The sequence below is a fragment of the Aphelocoma coerulescens genome, chromosome 19 (assembly GCF_041296385.1).
Source record: "Aphelocoma coerulescens isolate FSJ_1873_10779 chromosome 19, UR_Acoe_1.0, whole genome shotgun sequence".
NCBI lineage: Eukaryota > Metazoa > Chordata > Aves > Passeriformes > Corvidae > Aphelocoma > Aphelocoma coerulescens.
This window is the reverse complement of record NC_091032.1, coordinates 221237-236084: the sequence shown is the minus strand read 5'-3', so window position 1 is coordinate 236084 and position 14848 is coordinate 221237. Positions and strand designations below refer to the sequence as shown.

Here is a 14848-nt window from a genome sequence, read left to right as displayed (position 1 = left end):
TTGTGTGCTGGGTTTTTTTCCACCTCGGGCTCCACCCTGGTCGCAGCGGAGATCCCTCCTCCAGCCCTGCCGCCTGCTCAGGTCCTTCCCACACCCAAGGAGCCGGCGGTGTGCCAGGTGCTCTCAGCCAGGCTGAGAGACCAGGCTGTTGTGAGACCATCACCTGTGGCAGGAGCAGCCACAGGCATTAGATGCGGGAGCAGGGACTGTTAAAAGAGCACAAGGAAAGCTTGAACTCGCATGGCAGAGAATCCTGGAATGGTTTGGATTGAAAGGAACCTTAAAGACTCCACCCCTTGCCACGGGCAGAGACACCTTCCACTATCCCAGGTTGCTTTAGGCTCTACCTAGCCTGGCGTTGAAACACTTCCAGGGATGGGGCAGCCACAGCTTCCGTGGGCAACTCGTGCCAGGGCCTCATCACGCTCACAGGGAGCAATTCCTTCCCAATATCCCATCTAACCCTGCCCTCTGGCAGTGGGAAGCCATTCCCCCTTGTCCTGTCACTCCAGGCCCTTGTCCAAAGTCGTTCTCTAGTTCTCTTGGAGCCCCTTTAGGCATTGGAGGGGCTCTAAGGTCTCCCCAGAGCCTTCTCCAGGTGAACACCCCAAGGTATCCCAGCCTGGCTCCAGAGCAGAGGGGCTCCAGCCCTTGGGGTTCACCCACGGGGTTTCATCCTGGCACTGGTGCATATGAGGGGATGCCCGGCAGGGAATTTACCATGTCATTTTTAGCTGTCATTTGGACACCTATTTGCTCCAGCATTTTCCCCATGGGCTGAACTGGGCACCTCCATCCTGCTGGGTCTGCTGGGAGGGAGACCAGCCCTTGGCCCCTCTGCAAACCTGCAGCTCTGTAGAGCCCATGGCTCCACAGCCCTTCTGGGAAGCGGCTGTTTGGGACACAGGGAGGTGGACGGGGTCTCGGTAGCTGGGGTGGGGGGAAGAGAGCTGGGAAGTGGGCTCTGGGGCCAAAGCAAGCAGCCAAACCTGTGGGAGCACTGGGAGGAGGCAGCATTGCTGCGAGCCGGCATCGCCCACTCCGCTCCGACCTCTCCCTGCAACCACACAGCACTTAAATACAAACAAGCTCAGAGCTGGAAACTGTCCCCATGCTGGAAGTATGTTGCATATTTCCTATAAATACCTCGGCTGCTGCCTGTTAGCCAGAGGCAGGCGCAGCATCCACATCCCCCTACAGCCCCAGCACTGCTGAGGGGGCTGCAGGCAGGGGCTGGCCTCATGGGATGTGGTCTGGTGCAGGGAAAACACGTGCTGTGGCATTTCCCAACCTATTGCATCCAGTGGTTTCACTTCAGGCGAGTTTGTTCCTCCTTTGCTATCTGGTTGCAACAAAACTGTTCACATTTAAGACTTGTGCTGAGGTGTGTGTGCCTGTACTGTACCCCTGCTCCCCTGTCCGCGTTCACATGGATATAAAGCTCAGGAGAAGGCTTGGGAAAGTCCTGGGAGGTGGTTATGGGCTGGACACTGAGCTGAGCGTCACATGTGGCAGTGGTGTTGCCAGGTTCTGCTGTCTCAATTCAAAGGACAAACAAAAGCAGATAATTAAAGTGATTCCTCTGAGGGGGCAATTGAAGGATCACCTAAGGCAAGTGTTCGGAGATTCACAAGGGCCTCACTATGCTTTGGGAGAGGGAGGAAGGGACCTGAGAGCATACACTGAATGTGTTTTGGCACTGTGCTTCACGTGAAGCCTCAACTCCCCATTTATGAAGTCTCCAGGGCAGAACTTGGCAACTTTAAAAGGAAATTAGTGGGAGATGTGTTTTATGGTTTCAAACTGAAAGAGAGTAGGTTTGGATTGGATGTTAGGGAGGAATTCCACCCTGCAAGGGTGGTTGTCCAGAGCATCTGTGGCTGCCCCATCCCTGGAAGTGTCCAAGGCCAGGTTGGACAGGGCTTGGAGCAACCTGGGATAGTGAAAGGTGTCCCTGCCCATGGCAGGGGGTGGACTCAGATGAGCTTTAGAGGTCCCTTCCAACCCAAATCCTTCTGGGATTCTATGATGTATTAACCATCTTCTGAGTCACTGGTGACACTGATCCAGATATGGAAGGGCTGCAAGTAGAGAAGGGAGGACAAAGTTGGGGGCTGTTGATGGGGGGGTCAGTGGACTCATGGCTGGGGGTAAACGTCCCCATGGATGGGGACAGCTGCTGGGGGTACTGACCCCTGTAAACTTTGCCGCTTGCACTTGGGTGACATTGGAGCTCTGCTTCCTGTGAGCCCAGGGAGCAGCAAGGGTCAGACATGGCAGGATGAACCAGTTCCCAGTATAGTTGTCTCCTTTGCTGACCCTGTTTCCTTCTTCTGGGCGTTGTCTCATCTTGGTGGTGTCAGCGTGAGGCAAGAAGGAAGCGACACCACAACAGAGCATTGTGTGTGTGCAAAGGAAGAGCCAGCCTGGGGTTTCCAGGAGGGTTCCCAGATAACCTGCATGTAAGGATGGGGCCACAGGGGACCCAGGAGACATCTGCAATGATGAGCAAGTTGTCACATAGAGGTTAAGTGTGCAGGTTTACATCCCACTGCCATGATTCACCTGTGCCAGCCCCTCACCTCCCTCATGGTCCAGCATTTCTTTCCCATGTCAAACCTGACCCCACCCTTGTTCAGTTTAACATCACTGTCCTGTGCTGGGGCCCCAGAGGTGGAAGCAGCTCCAGGGAGGTCTCAGAAGACACTTGGCTTTTTGGGCTGTCAGCATATATGGCTGGATCATGTCCCATTTGTCACCTGCCAGAATTCCCCAGTCCTCCTCCACAGGGTCATCTCCATCATCCATCCATCCATCCATCCATCCATCCATCCATCCATCCATCCATCCCTCCATCCATCCATCCATCCATCCATCCATCCATCCATCCATCCATCCATCCCTCCATCCATCCATCCATCCATCCATCCATCCATCCATCCCTCCATCCATCCATCCATCCCTCCATCCCTCCATCCATCCATCCATCCATCCCTCCATCCATCCATCCATCCATCCATCCATCCATCCATCCATCCATCCATCCCTCCATCCATCCCTCCATCCATCCATCCCTCCCTCCATCCATCCATCCATCCATCCATCCATCCATCCATCCCTCCATCCATCCATCCATCCATCCCTCCATCCATCCATCCATCCCTCCATCCATCCATCCCTCCATCCATCCATCCATCCCTCCCTCCCTCCATCCATCCATCCATCCATCCCTCCATCCATCCATCCATCCATCCATCCATCCATCCTTCCATCCATCCCTCCATCCATCCATCCCTCCCTCCCTCCCTCCCTCCCTCCATCCATCCATCCATCCATCCATCCATCCATCCATCCATCCATCCATCCCTCCATCCATCCATCCCTCCATCCATCCATCCATCCATCCATCCATCCATCCATCCATCCATCCCTCCATCCATCCATCCACCATCTATGAAATCAGTGATGGTGGAATACACTGAGTCACTATGGAGTCAGTGGATCCAGGATATGGAGGGGCTGCAAGTGGAAAAGAGAGGACAAAGTTGGGAGCCATTGGTGGGTAAATGGCCCCATGGATGAAGAGAGATGCTGAGAGTGTTTATCCTCACAGACCTCTGGGGTCCCCGCAGACCTCCCTAGTCTCTGCTGGCACTAGGGATTGCCATGGCCCAGGTCCATGATCTTGCCCTTGGCCTGATGAACCTCATGAGGCTCACATGGACCCACTGCTCCAGCCTGTCTAGCTCCTTGTAGATGTCCTCCCTTCCCTCCAGCCCATCGATGGCACCACTCAGCTCAGTCTCACCCTTTCTATGGATTCCCAACCCTCCACACCAGGTAGGAAACAGGAGTTTCATCTGCCCCTGGTTTGGATGGGAGGATCTACCTGTCTCCCTGCAACATTGGCAGGAGTTGGAAGCAGCGAGGGGGGAGGATGCTGCTTATCCCACCTCTCTCTTTCCCTCTTGCATTTTTAATCCCACTGGCATTGTATTGCTGCTCTCTGAGCTCCTGCTCACCTTGGAGCAGCCCTACTGAGCCGTGTTCCACAGGGCCGTGTGGTTGTTGTAACACCATCAGGGATGGATTGAACAAGGAGCTAAAAATACCAAATGATCAATAATGGCACCATGAACCCAGCTTTTGCTTTTTATTTTTTTAAAGAAAATCTCTATATTGACAACACAACCAAGTGGCTTCCTGTAAAGGCAGGAGGGAAAATGGAGCTCGGCTCCCTGCCCACACACGGGGCTGGCAGCGACCCACACCCCTCTGTCCATGGGGATCCTGTGGTCTGCCCTGGGAGCCCTTCATGGATCTCCTGCCCAGGGTGACGTGGAAGGGCTGCTCTCCTCCCTGCTTTCCATGCTGGTCCAGTCATGGTGAGCAGCTGGGAGAGCTTGGTGCTGAAATAACCCCCGGTCTGCCCACTCCTGCCTGCTCCTGCACGCTCTGTGCCGGCACAGCCCTGGGCACAGCCGCCAGCCCTGGCCCCATGCCTGCTTCAGCCTGATCTGCTTTTTCCTCTCGCTTTCACATGTCCAGGAAACTGCAGCATTACAAGGATTTGAGAATGGCCTTGAGCTTTTTAAGCACTGCTCCCAAGTGGATATTTTTCCTAAATCAAGATTTGCAAAGGTATTTGGGCATTAGCCAGCCAGGGGGATTTCCAGAAGTGTTAGAGCAGCCAAACCCCCTTTAAATCTGCCTCCATGCAGTGCAGGGTTGAGGCTGGAAGTGGCTGGTTCATGAGGACAGTGACCATTTGGAGACATTTTTTACATCACCAGTGTCAGCATGAGGGTTTTCCAGAGCTTTTTCATTGATGGATCTCTTTGGAAAATCACAGTGGGTTGGGATCAGGCCTGAGGGATTTGGCTGTACTGCAGTGTCTGAGTCCAGAGAAACTCATCACACCTCCAGCTCCTGCCAGTGCTGTTCCATCCCTATATCCTGACTAATCCATGATGTGGTGCTGGCAGTGGGGAAGGTGCCTGGTGCAGGTCTTGGCTCTGTTTTGGAAAGACATGGAGCAGTGCAGGAAAGCTGATCCCTGTTAGAACGTTCTAACATCCCATTCAGTGGGGAAAAAAAACATTGCCACCAGTGTGGTGACAGCAAGGCAGGCTTTTCCTCTAAGTCCCACTATCCCAAACACTGCTGGTGCCCAGCATTCACTCCCTGCTCCTAAAATGCAAGCTTCTCACACAGCCAGCGCTGCTCATGCAGCTCCAAGGATGATCCAGACACCAAACCCAGCCTAACCCAGCCTCCTCAGCACATCCGCCAAGGGAGTGCTCCAGGGCTGGAAAGCTGCTGGAAAGAGCTGAAACCTGACAAACAGACAATAAATTGTTTTGTAAGTGCTTGGTGGTTTTCCCAGTGAACCTGCTGTTCTACCTAGAGCTCTGAAAATCCCAGGATCCTGGAGCTCCCCTATCAGAACAACGCTTCAGCAGCATTGGACAGGTGTAAGCTGTGGCCCAGGATTAGTTTATGGTGAGCTGGGGAGCTGGGTTTAAACTGCTCCTACACTGAAGGAGCTGGGAAAAAAATACCATTCTCTGAGGAAAGTGAATTTAGGAGTCTGAGGGGTTGGTTGAGAGCACAGCTCCGGCTTGGTTCTTCTCCTTGGGGAAGACTTGGGAAATAACAGAGAGATCAAGAGGGAGCAACAGATATTATTAGTCATCCAGGAGGGAGGCGGCTGCAGGGGAAGAGGGTTTTTAGTAGAGTATTTTTAGACCTGGTAAAATGAACAGAAGGAGAGGAAAAAAGAGGGAAGGAGACCTTTGAGAGGCACATAAATGCTCTCTGGAGCAGCTTGGCCCAGGCTTCCCACTCCTGCCCTGAGCATCAGCTCAGGAGGAGATTTGCTCCAACAGAAATCAGAGATGTAAAAGCAATAAAAGCCAAAGCCTTAGAGAGCATTTCTGAGGAGCCTCTCTGGGCTGCAATGACAAAAGCCCACACTTGCTGAGACATTTTACCCTAATTCCCGTCATTTTAATGGGAGGCGATTGCTGAAATAGAGTTTAAAAGCTGCTTGCAGAGCCTCTGGCGGGTGGGGGAAGATGCTGATTGTCTCTTCTTTTTTCATCCATCGTGATCCGGACCACACATACCATCCTGGAAGCTGGCAGGAGAGTCACAGAGCTGCAGGAGGATGGAGGGTGCTTCCAGGGTGGAGAAAAGGGACTTGGAGTGAAGCACCCAACGAGATTCAGTACAGCCAGGGGGAGAGGAGGGATCTCCACCTCTCCAGATCAGACCAGAGGATGATGAATGAAGGCCCTTAGGGGACAGGGTGAAGCAAGGAGCTGCCTCCCCCCTGGTTCTCTGGGGAAGCAGCCCTCACTTTGCCTTCCCTACTCCCTGTGGGAATGGCTCCTTCCTACCCCAATGGAGGCAGTGCCTGTGATGCCCTGCAGTTGTTCAGCAGCCCCATCAGTGCATCCCTCCTAATTCCCTCCATCCCACCTGGAGAGGCTTGCTAGGGCCTCTGCAAGCACATCCCAAATTGTCGAGATAGGATGCAGCCCTGGAGAGGGTTGCTGGAGCCTGAGATGAAGCGTGTGGTTTTGCACATCTGACTGGGATACTCTGTATATCCCCTGCTCTTCGGGGGAACCCTGGGAATAATCCAAGAGCAGGGTGGGGCCAAGGAATGCCTCTTCACCCTTGTGTCCTCACAGTGATGCAGTGAACCACAGCAAGGAGCTCTCCTGGGAAGAGCATGAAATTCCTTCCACCTCAGTGGATTCCTGAAGTGGTGGGATTTGTCCCCATAGGCTGCACTGGCCTTTCTTGAGCCCTGGAATGGTTGGGTGCTGTCATTCCTGCTCAGTGCTTCCAGCTTTCCCGGCCTCTCTGGAACTGGTGTTTCCCTTTGCTCTGAGGATCCTCCCAAAATTGCTTTCAAGTTAATTTCCAGATTTTCTCCTCGAGCTGCCTTGGCTCTTAGTTTTGCCCCCTGGCTGAAGCTCCCCCCATGCTGTGAAGCCAGGTGGATTTGGAGCTCTCTGCCTTTGCCCCAAGTGCTTCCTGGTGGTGTCCAAACTCTGGGCTTGCTGGAGCAGCTCAGCCATAAGGAATACACAGTGGCCTCGGATACTCGGATGCCCAGCTCTGCAGGAAACCCTGGATAGCAGCTATAACCACCTTCCCCCTGAGCTGAGCATTTTGTTCAGGGGGGAGCTGGTCTGAAAGCTTGATTTGGAAAAATAAGGTTAATGATGATGAGCTGATTTTAATTTAGGGGATTGAGGAGGGATGCTGGGAGCACAAAGCCTGTGAGTGGGGGGTGGGCAGTCTGGCATGACTGCATGCGGGTTCCAGTGGCATTACAGCATGTCACCACTAATTATGAAAAATGGATGTATCCTGCTTATTCTTTTAGAGGCTATTTTCTATGCAGGGGCCATTGTAGAGAAAGTCCCATCCATCCTGTGCGTGTGGGAGGAACTGGGTTTAGTCCAGATGCTCTTTGGCTTTGGCTGTGCTCTTTGCATACCTGTCTTAAGGTCTCTTCATGCAAATGAGCCATTAATACTTGATGACCAAGTGCTAATTGCAGCACTGTGGCCTCTGGATGCTGTGGCTTGGCTTCTTGGTGACTCCAGAGATGGTGCCCTGGAAATTCTGGACTGCACCTCCAGGATATCCTGGGGCAGCAGGCAGCAGCAGTCGTGACATTGAGTTGAGAGCGATGCTAAACCCAGCTAAGGGGGAATTAATTAATTCCAGGATCCCTTTGAGCTGGGGGGAACACTAGGCTGGTGGGTGGGCTGCACAGCAAGGATCCAAGCTCTTACTTTTCATGTTGAGAACGTGGCTGGGAGTCGCACGCTGAGGGGCTTCACTGGGGGGAGGGCACAAAACCTGGCCCCATGATGGCACCTGTGACAGGAGCAGGTACCCGCAACAGGGGCAGGTGCCTGCCCTGATTGCAGAGCATTGACCCGTGCTCATTCCCAGGCTCAGAACAGGATCCAGACTCTGCTCCCGAAGGAATTTGGCTGCTGCTTGAAACCATCTGGTCCAGCAAAACATATTTAGTCCAGCAAAAAACCTGTGAGCTATGTGCTCTGAGACAAGCAGTGCTGCCAAGCGGTGCTTCGTTCATCTGTCTATCCATCCCAGGGATCTCAAAGGGGCTTTAACAGCTACCTGAGGAAAATACAGCCTGGTCTTGGCCCTAAAAGCTCCTCCAAGGCTGGGATGAACTGGGTGGTTGCGGAGCTGGGTGTTGGGAGAGTGCAGGGGTGGCAGTGCTCTGTCCCCTCTGGGATGTGGGATCCTGTTATCTCATTAAGAGAGGCCAAGTCACCATCCCGGAGTAAGTGACTGAGCTGTGACTAGACTACAGTAATCCCAAGGGATTAGTGTGTTGGCTGGGCTGGCCCTGCAGCAGCACTTAGTTCTTCAGGCTCTGAAGCGTCTCCTCCGCCGGCAAGCCAAGGGCCCCGCCAGTGCTTTGGGATTGCTTTTAGGAGATTCACTGAGTGATAGAAGAATTGTTTGGGTTTCTTTTGTGCCTCCAATCGGAAAATGTTCCTTGAGCACAAGGAGGAGCTGGGAAAAACCAAAATCCTCCTGCCTGGATGTTCTCTTGTCCCTCGGCAGGGTGGTCGTGGCAGTCAGCAAGCTGTGCCTGCCTGTGGGGTGGGCTCGGGCCAGGGGCTTGTTACCACACTGGTTTAATTGCTTTTGTTGTTGGAATCAAGACACCAGCAGCCAAGTGGGCTCTGGAATAAGGGAACCCTGGGCAGGTCCCAGACAGATCCACCGGTGTAGCTTCACCCCCAGGCACAGAGATGGGGCAGGAGGTGGGGCAGAGGATAGAGTAGGGGGGCCTGACAGGGAATGGACATGGGGACAGACACAGGGGTAGGGAGTCTGACAGTAAGAGAGGGGTCTGGCAGTGGAGTAGAGGGTCAAGCGGTGGGGCAGGGGATGGAGCAGGACGGTGCAGGTGGTACAAGGGATGAGGCAGGAGATGGGGCAGGAGGCCAGGGATGGGGCAGCAGATCTGGCCGTGGGGCAGAGATTCGGGTGGGAGTCGTGTAGGGGATGAAGCAGGGATCTGGATGGAGCTCGGCAGTGGGGCAGGAGGTGGAGCGGGGCGGCAGGGCTGGCGCGGCGGCGCCGAGAGGTGCGGAGCTCCCCACGCGCCCACCGTCCGGCCACCCTCCCCCCGGGTACCCTCTGCCACCGCCCCGGGCGCGGGGGCGCGGCGGGGGTGGGCGGGCGGTTCTGCGGGACGTGCCCCGCGCGTGCCGCCCCCCGCGCCCGCCCCCCGTGGGCTCCTTTGTTATTCCGGCCGAGCGCCGCGGCCGCGCCCCCCGCTCCCCGCCCCGGCCGTGCCGCCCCTCGCGGGAGCGCGCCCCGCGCCCGCCTCCCGCGCCCCTCGCCCCCGCCCCGCTCCCCTCCCTCCCGCGCCCCCCCCGCTCCCCCGCCCCGCTCCGCCGCCTTTGCCCGGCAGAACCTTCCAGCGCCGCCGCCCCGCGGGGCCGCCGCCATGGGCGCCGCCGCCGCGCCGCGCTGAGCCCGCACCCGGCCGAGCCCCCGCCGCCCCCGCCATGGAGCTGGGCAAGGTGGTAAGTGCGCGGCCACGGCCACCCCCCGGGGACCCTCGCGCCCCTCCCGGGCTCATTCCCGAAATCAAGGTTCGCATCCAGGGAAACTCCTTCCCGGGGAAGTTCGTTCCCCCCGATAGCGGCGGTTCCCGGAGGAACATCGCGGGGAGCGGGGATGGTTCGTGTGGCGGGGGGACCCGCCAGCATCTGTGGGGGGCTCGTCTCCGTGGTGATGCCGAGCTCCCCGTGCGGCTGCGGCCGGGGCGGGTTCGCTCCCACACACCCGTGTGAGTCGTGTTCCCCCAGTCTTCGGCTCGGCCGGGTTCAGGCCGTGCCACGAGCACCCGTGTCCCCACGAGCACTCACTCATGTCCCCATGCAATCCATGTTCCCATGTCCCCAGGAGCACCTGTGTCCCCAAATACCTGTATCTCCACGCGTTTGTGTCGCCATGTCCAGTGCTGCTGTCACAGCTCCTCCGGCCCATGGGGACTGCCCCTCACCCAGGTAGAAGGAATGGAAACAAGTTTGGGGCAAGAAGTGGGTTTTTAGGGTCCGTTTCTACAGGGAGCATGGTCATCCCTGCACTGCTCTCCTGGGAAGAGGGATTTGGCTTTTCCCAGTGCTCCAGCAGGTCCCTCAGATGCAGCATTGAGCCCACATGGTCGTGGCTGCTATTGGCACCATTGCAGGATCCAGACATCCTGGGGGGATAACAGGGATTGCCCCATCCTCTTCCCAGGAGTTGCTGCTCACCCAGAAGCATTGCAAGGAACGATTTCCACCAACACTAGATCCCAGCTTAATTTGGGAATATCCTGCTAGGGCAATGAGTACCGCCGTGTTCCTGCCGGGGTGACGCTTCCCAAGAAAGATGGGTCCTGAATGGCAGCTGATCATAGAAATGCACGTCTGGATGTGAGCTCCTTGCATCTGCTCCCCAAATTCTCCATCCTCGCTCCTTTATCTCTTCCTGTTCCAAAAAATGCCCAAATATTTGCATCTGCTGGGAAGCAGAAGACTCTGGTCAGCATGACTGGGAATGTTTCAGGAACGTTTGAAGGTGGTGGAAGACCTTCCTGGACCACTGACACTGTTAGACACAGCCACACTCCCTCCCCAGACAGAAGTCACCACTGCTGGAAGAGATTATCCTTGCATAAAATCCCCATTTAAAATTAAAAGCCTGGATATTGGGGCAGCTCATGAGAAAGGCTCTGGCTGCGGCCAAGCCAGCTGGGCACATGGGGCAGGATTGACAGAGTGCCTTGAGCAGTAATTAAGTGAGGAGAGTAATGAGCAGACGTGCATGTTTTAATGGAGGGATGGGGGTCCTCTGGAATTTTGCCTCTCCTTGGATCCAGCCCCCTGTGATGGGCTTTGGTTGTGCTGTGGGGTCGGAAGCGCTGGGCAGCGGCAGCCTGGGCTCTGAACTTTACAGTGTCAGCTTCCCTAGTGGTCCCTGTGAGGTCTGGATTCTGTAGCCTTGCTTTTTGCCAACTGTTCTCCCCAAAATTGCTCCTTACTATCCTTTTTTCCCCTAAGGTTTATCTGTGTATTGGAAAAGTCCACATTCCTTAAACTGGATTTAAAAATTCCATGTCCAAGTAATTAAACTGCGTAAGTTGTTTATGGCTGGAGAAATCCAGTTGCCCAGCACTCCAGTTGCTGGTTCCCTGTGGTGGGCAGTGATGTGTTCACTGTGGTGAGCTCTCGTCCCTGGTGTTGGTGGAGCCAAACCCTCCCTGGGGTCATTCCAGCTCTCCCGTGCTGGCATCAAGTATCTCACTGGAGCCCTTGGGACCCACCACAGATTGGTTGGGTGGTTGTCTTCTTCTCCTTTGCCTTGAAGGTGGAGGAGCAGTTGGATCACACTGTCTCATCCTACCCTGTCTCTCCTGATGGTGCGGAACTCGGGATTTTCGCTGGAGGCTCTGGAAGAGGGAACAACGGGTCAAGTCCTTGCACACGCAGCTCATGGGTGCATCCCCCTGTGGATCCCAACCTCTGCTACCCTCAGGAGGAGCTGGGAGCTGGTAGAGTGGGCTGTCCAGGCACACTCCAAATGGACATCCTACAACTTTATTTTGGTTTTCCTAGTGGGATAACAGCACTACAGCTCTCAAGGCAAAGGCGTGCAAGTAGTCAGGCATCAGCTTCCAGCCTCGCATGTCTCCTTGTGGTTGGAGACCTCTGAACCTCACATCACCACTCCATTTCCTGGCCCAGGTGGTTTTTTCCCTGGAAACCCCACCTGTGCTGGAAGAGCTCTGTAACACTCCTTCATCGGGCATTGCTGAGTGCCGGAGGGGCTGGTGTTGTCATCAATCTGAAGTCATCATCCTCCTGGCCTCAGGAGAGCAGACCTGGAGGCAGCAATGCCAGGGCAGGGTCTCTGCTAAGAAGAGCATCATGGTGATGCCACTGGATTCCAGTGTGGCTCACAGAGCCTTTTGCCATCTTCCTGGTGACTCTCTTTTGAGGTGTTCCGTGTGCAGGCTGTGGGACAAGGTGACCCCAAACACCTACACTGGTATCACTTGGGATTCAGGGCTATCTCTGGACACCTTGGTCCTCCTCCTGCCTGCATTTGGGCTGGTGACATCGGCATGTCCTCCTGGAGAGGGACATCTGAAGCCACCACCACTGGGAGTGACCCTGGTGGATGCAGCAAGGTTTTGGGGTCTCTATCACTGGAGTATGTAGTTGGCTTGGGAAAAATGGTTGTTTTTATGGGCCGAGCAGTGGGAAATCTGAGACTTGTGTCATTTTGGGAATTACTCTCATCTGGAGGGAGCAGGAGGTGAGAAGAGCAGCAGCAACTTCCGGGAGATATTCACACAGCCTGGACAAGGACCTTCATCCCCAGAGCAGCTCCAGGATGTAGCTAGCCAGGAGAGGAGCACTTGCTTTCCAGACTCATGGATTCAGCAGCAGATGCAGCCAAATAACCTGGATTAAGTGGTGGGAAGGTATTTTTCACATCTTCTGACTTTCTGCTCACAGGAAGCCCATGGGACTGAGTGGGAAGACAGGTTGAGCATCCTCCTATCCAATACGTAGGAATATATCCCTGGGTTTTACATCCTGTGGGGCTGGCCAGCCCTGCTGGCATTGCTTTCCTGCCTTCCTGGCTCCCTTTCCCTCCGGCTGCTGGCAGCCACAAAGCCAGGCTTGTTCCCTGCTCCTGCTGCTGCTGTCAGGCCACAGGTGCCCAGCATGGGGGGACTGCAGCCACCCCAGCTGTCCCCAGGAGCTCTCGCCAGTCCTCAGTGGAGCACTGTACACCCCAGGTATTACCCAGCTGGCTTTGCTCCAGGATTTTGCTGGACAAAACCATTCTCTGAGCCCCATCGAGGCTGGGATTTGCCACTAGCTGCTGGTGGTGGGTGATGTTTAAAGAGAGATGTGCCCTTGGAAGAGCTTGCCTGCGTCCCATGTCCTGCACACCTCCAGGTCCTGACCTGAGCTTTGCTTTACTGGGGTTTGCATTTTAATTAAGCCCATGGATTTTTCTTCCAGGCTTGTTGTAGTCAAGTCTCCCTGCTCACTCCCTTCTCCGAAGCTCCTGCATCTGCAGGGCTTGTGAGCGGTTTTCCGAAGGTATGCTCCATCCCGTCTCTCCATTTATAGAAAGGAATTAAGGAGAAATGAGGGAGCATTGCTGAGAGGATTTGCACTGCGACTTACTCAGTTTCTCCAAATAATTTGCAGTAGCTCTGGATTCTTTAATCAACACTCATTTCCTTTTGGAAATGAAAGAAGCGGGAAGGCGTTGTGCTGCTCCTGAGCCAAGCTTGGCTCTGTGCCTCCAAATGGGAAATTTTGGATTCAGGGAGTGAGAGCGTAATCTGGGGTGAACTGGTGGGGAGTGAGGGTGTGTGTGACAGAGGGAAGTGTGTGTCAGGGCTCAGAAAGCCTCTGTCATCCTGACCCTCTCCCTCCATGCAGTTTTTTGGGCTCCTCTGTCCCTGTCTGGAGCCTGCAGACACTCCCAGAGAGGTGACATGAGACCTGATCCATGAATCACTGTCCAGCCTGGCAGAGCCCCATGCCCAGCCCTGCCCCAGGTCCTGCCCCACTGAGCTCAGTCCCACATCCTGGCCCTGTGGCTCTGCCAGGGTGGCCGGATGGCAGTGTCACCCTCACACCTCTCCTTGTGCAATGGGCCCCTCTGGACTCTCGTCCCGCTTCCCGCCTGGCCTGTTGCACAAGAGGAAACTCCAGGGTTTCCTGTCCCGGCAGCAGGGTGGGGTGTGGGGCTGCCTCATGTCCCTCATGTCCCCCATGTCCCCTGCCCTGTTCAGAAAACTGGAGCTGGGCCAGCAGTGCTGCCCAGATGTGTCCTGGTGGGTCAGAAGTTGCCCTCATAGGTTCCAAGCTCATAATTAAATTAAAATTCCGTCAACTACAGGTGTGGGATGGTGGTGGGAAGTGGCATCTCTGAGTCAGGGTGAAAGACCCTCTGTGGGGAAGGGGTCTGGGCTTGCTGTCCAGGCAGCCCCAAATTTCCCTCCATTCTGACCCGATCTTGCAGCCAAATCACCCTCCCTGACCCCACTTGTCCCCCGGAGCTGACAATTCCAGCTTTGGTCTCCTGCTGCTCCGTGCTCCCCCAGTTTGCTGATGTGGGCACTGCCAGAGACACTGGTATGGAAATTTGGGCATGTCCCAATTGGCTCCCAGGATGGGACCCCTGCCCTGCACTCCTGGGGATGCAATGGGAAAGTGGGGTGTCCACAAGGACAGGAAAGTGAGATCCAGCTTTTCCTTGGAAAACCTTTCTGCCTTCCAGAAAGGATGTCTGTATGTGCTTCAAATGGAGTTGAGGAACTTGGGGATGGAAGCTCCGGGAGGTCCCTGCCCGGATCCAGGGGCTGCCAGCCCCTGTCACCCTCCCACTGTGTCTCCTCACGCTGGGAGGTCACTGGGGCTTCCTTGGTTGGAAAAAAGTGTCCTTGCTTTGCTAGGAAAAGCTGGCATGAAAGAGCAGTTAAACTGGGAGCTCCATTTCTAGCTTTCCCAGGGATGCAGCACTGCTTCCCTCCAGAGACCACCCCTGTTCCGGTCGTTCAAGGGTGGCAGGAGCAGACACGTGCTGGCTTCAGGAGAGAGGTGTCTACATCCCACCTCTGGCTATGAGCTTCAACTCCCCAGCTCTGGCTTTGCATTTGGCTTGTTCCTTGTGGTCCAGGATTCCGTTCTGAGGTGGAATGTGCGTTTAAATGCCGATCCTGGCACTCCTCGCTGGGCTGGCTGGTTCATCA

At 55.3% G+C, this 14848-nt stretch overlaps 1 protein-coding gene across 3 annotated transcripts in view; it reads left to right on the top strand.

The window, feature by feature from the left end:
• Nucleotides 1-14848, top strand: part of HIP1 (huntingtin interacting protein 1) — a 42826-nt gene that overhangs the window by 12673 nt on the left and 15305 nt on the right. The window contains exon 1 of one of the 3 annotated variants that reach the window (XM_069033212.1): nt 9528-9602. The exons of 1 other annotated variant lie outside the window; for it this stretch is intronic. In XM_069033212.1, coding sequence (XP_068889313.1) covers nt 9585-9602 — 18 coding nt within the window. In that variant the 5' untranslated portion in view covers nt 9528-9584. Of the gene's footprint in view, nt 1-9527; nt 9603-9750; nt 10089-14848 lie in introns of those variants that run through there. One more of the 3 variants, XM_069033211.1, reaches the window with a different exon arrangement.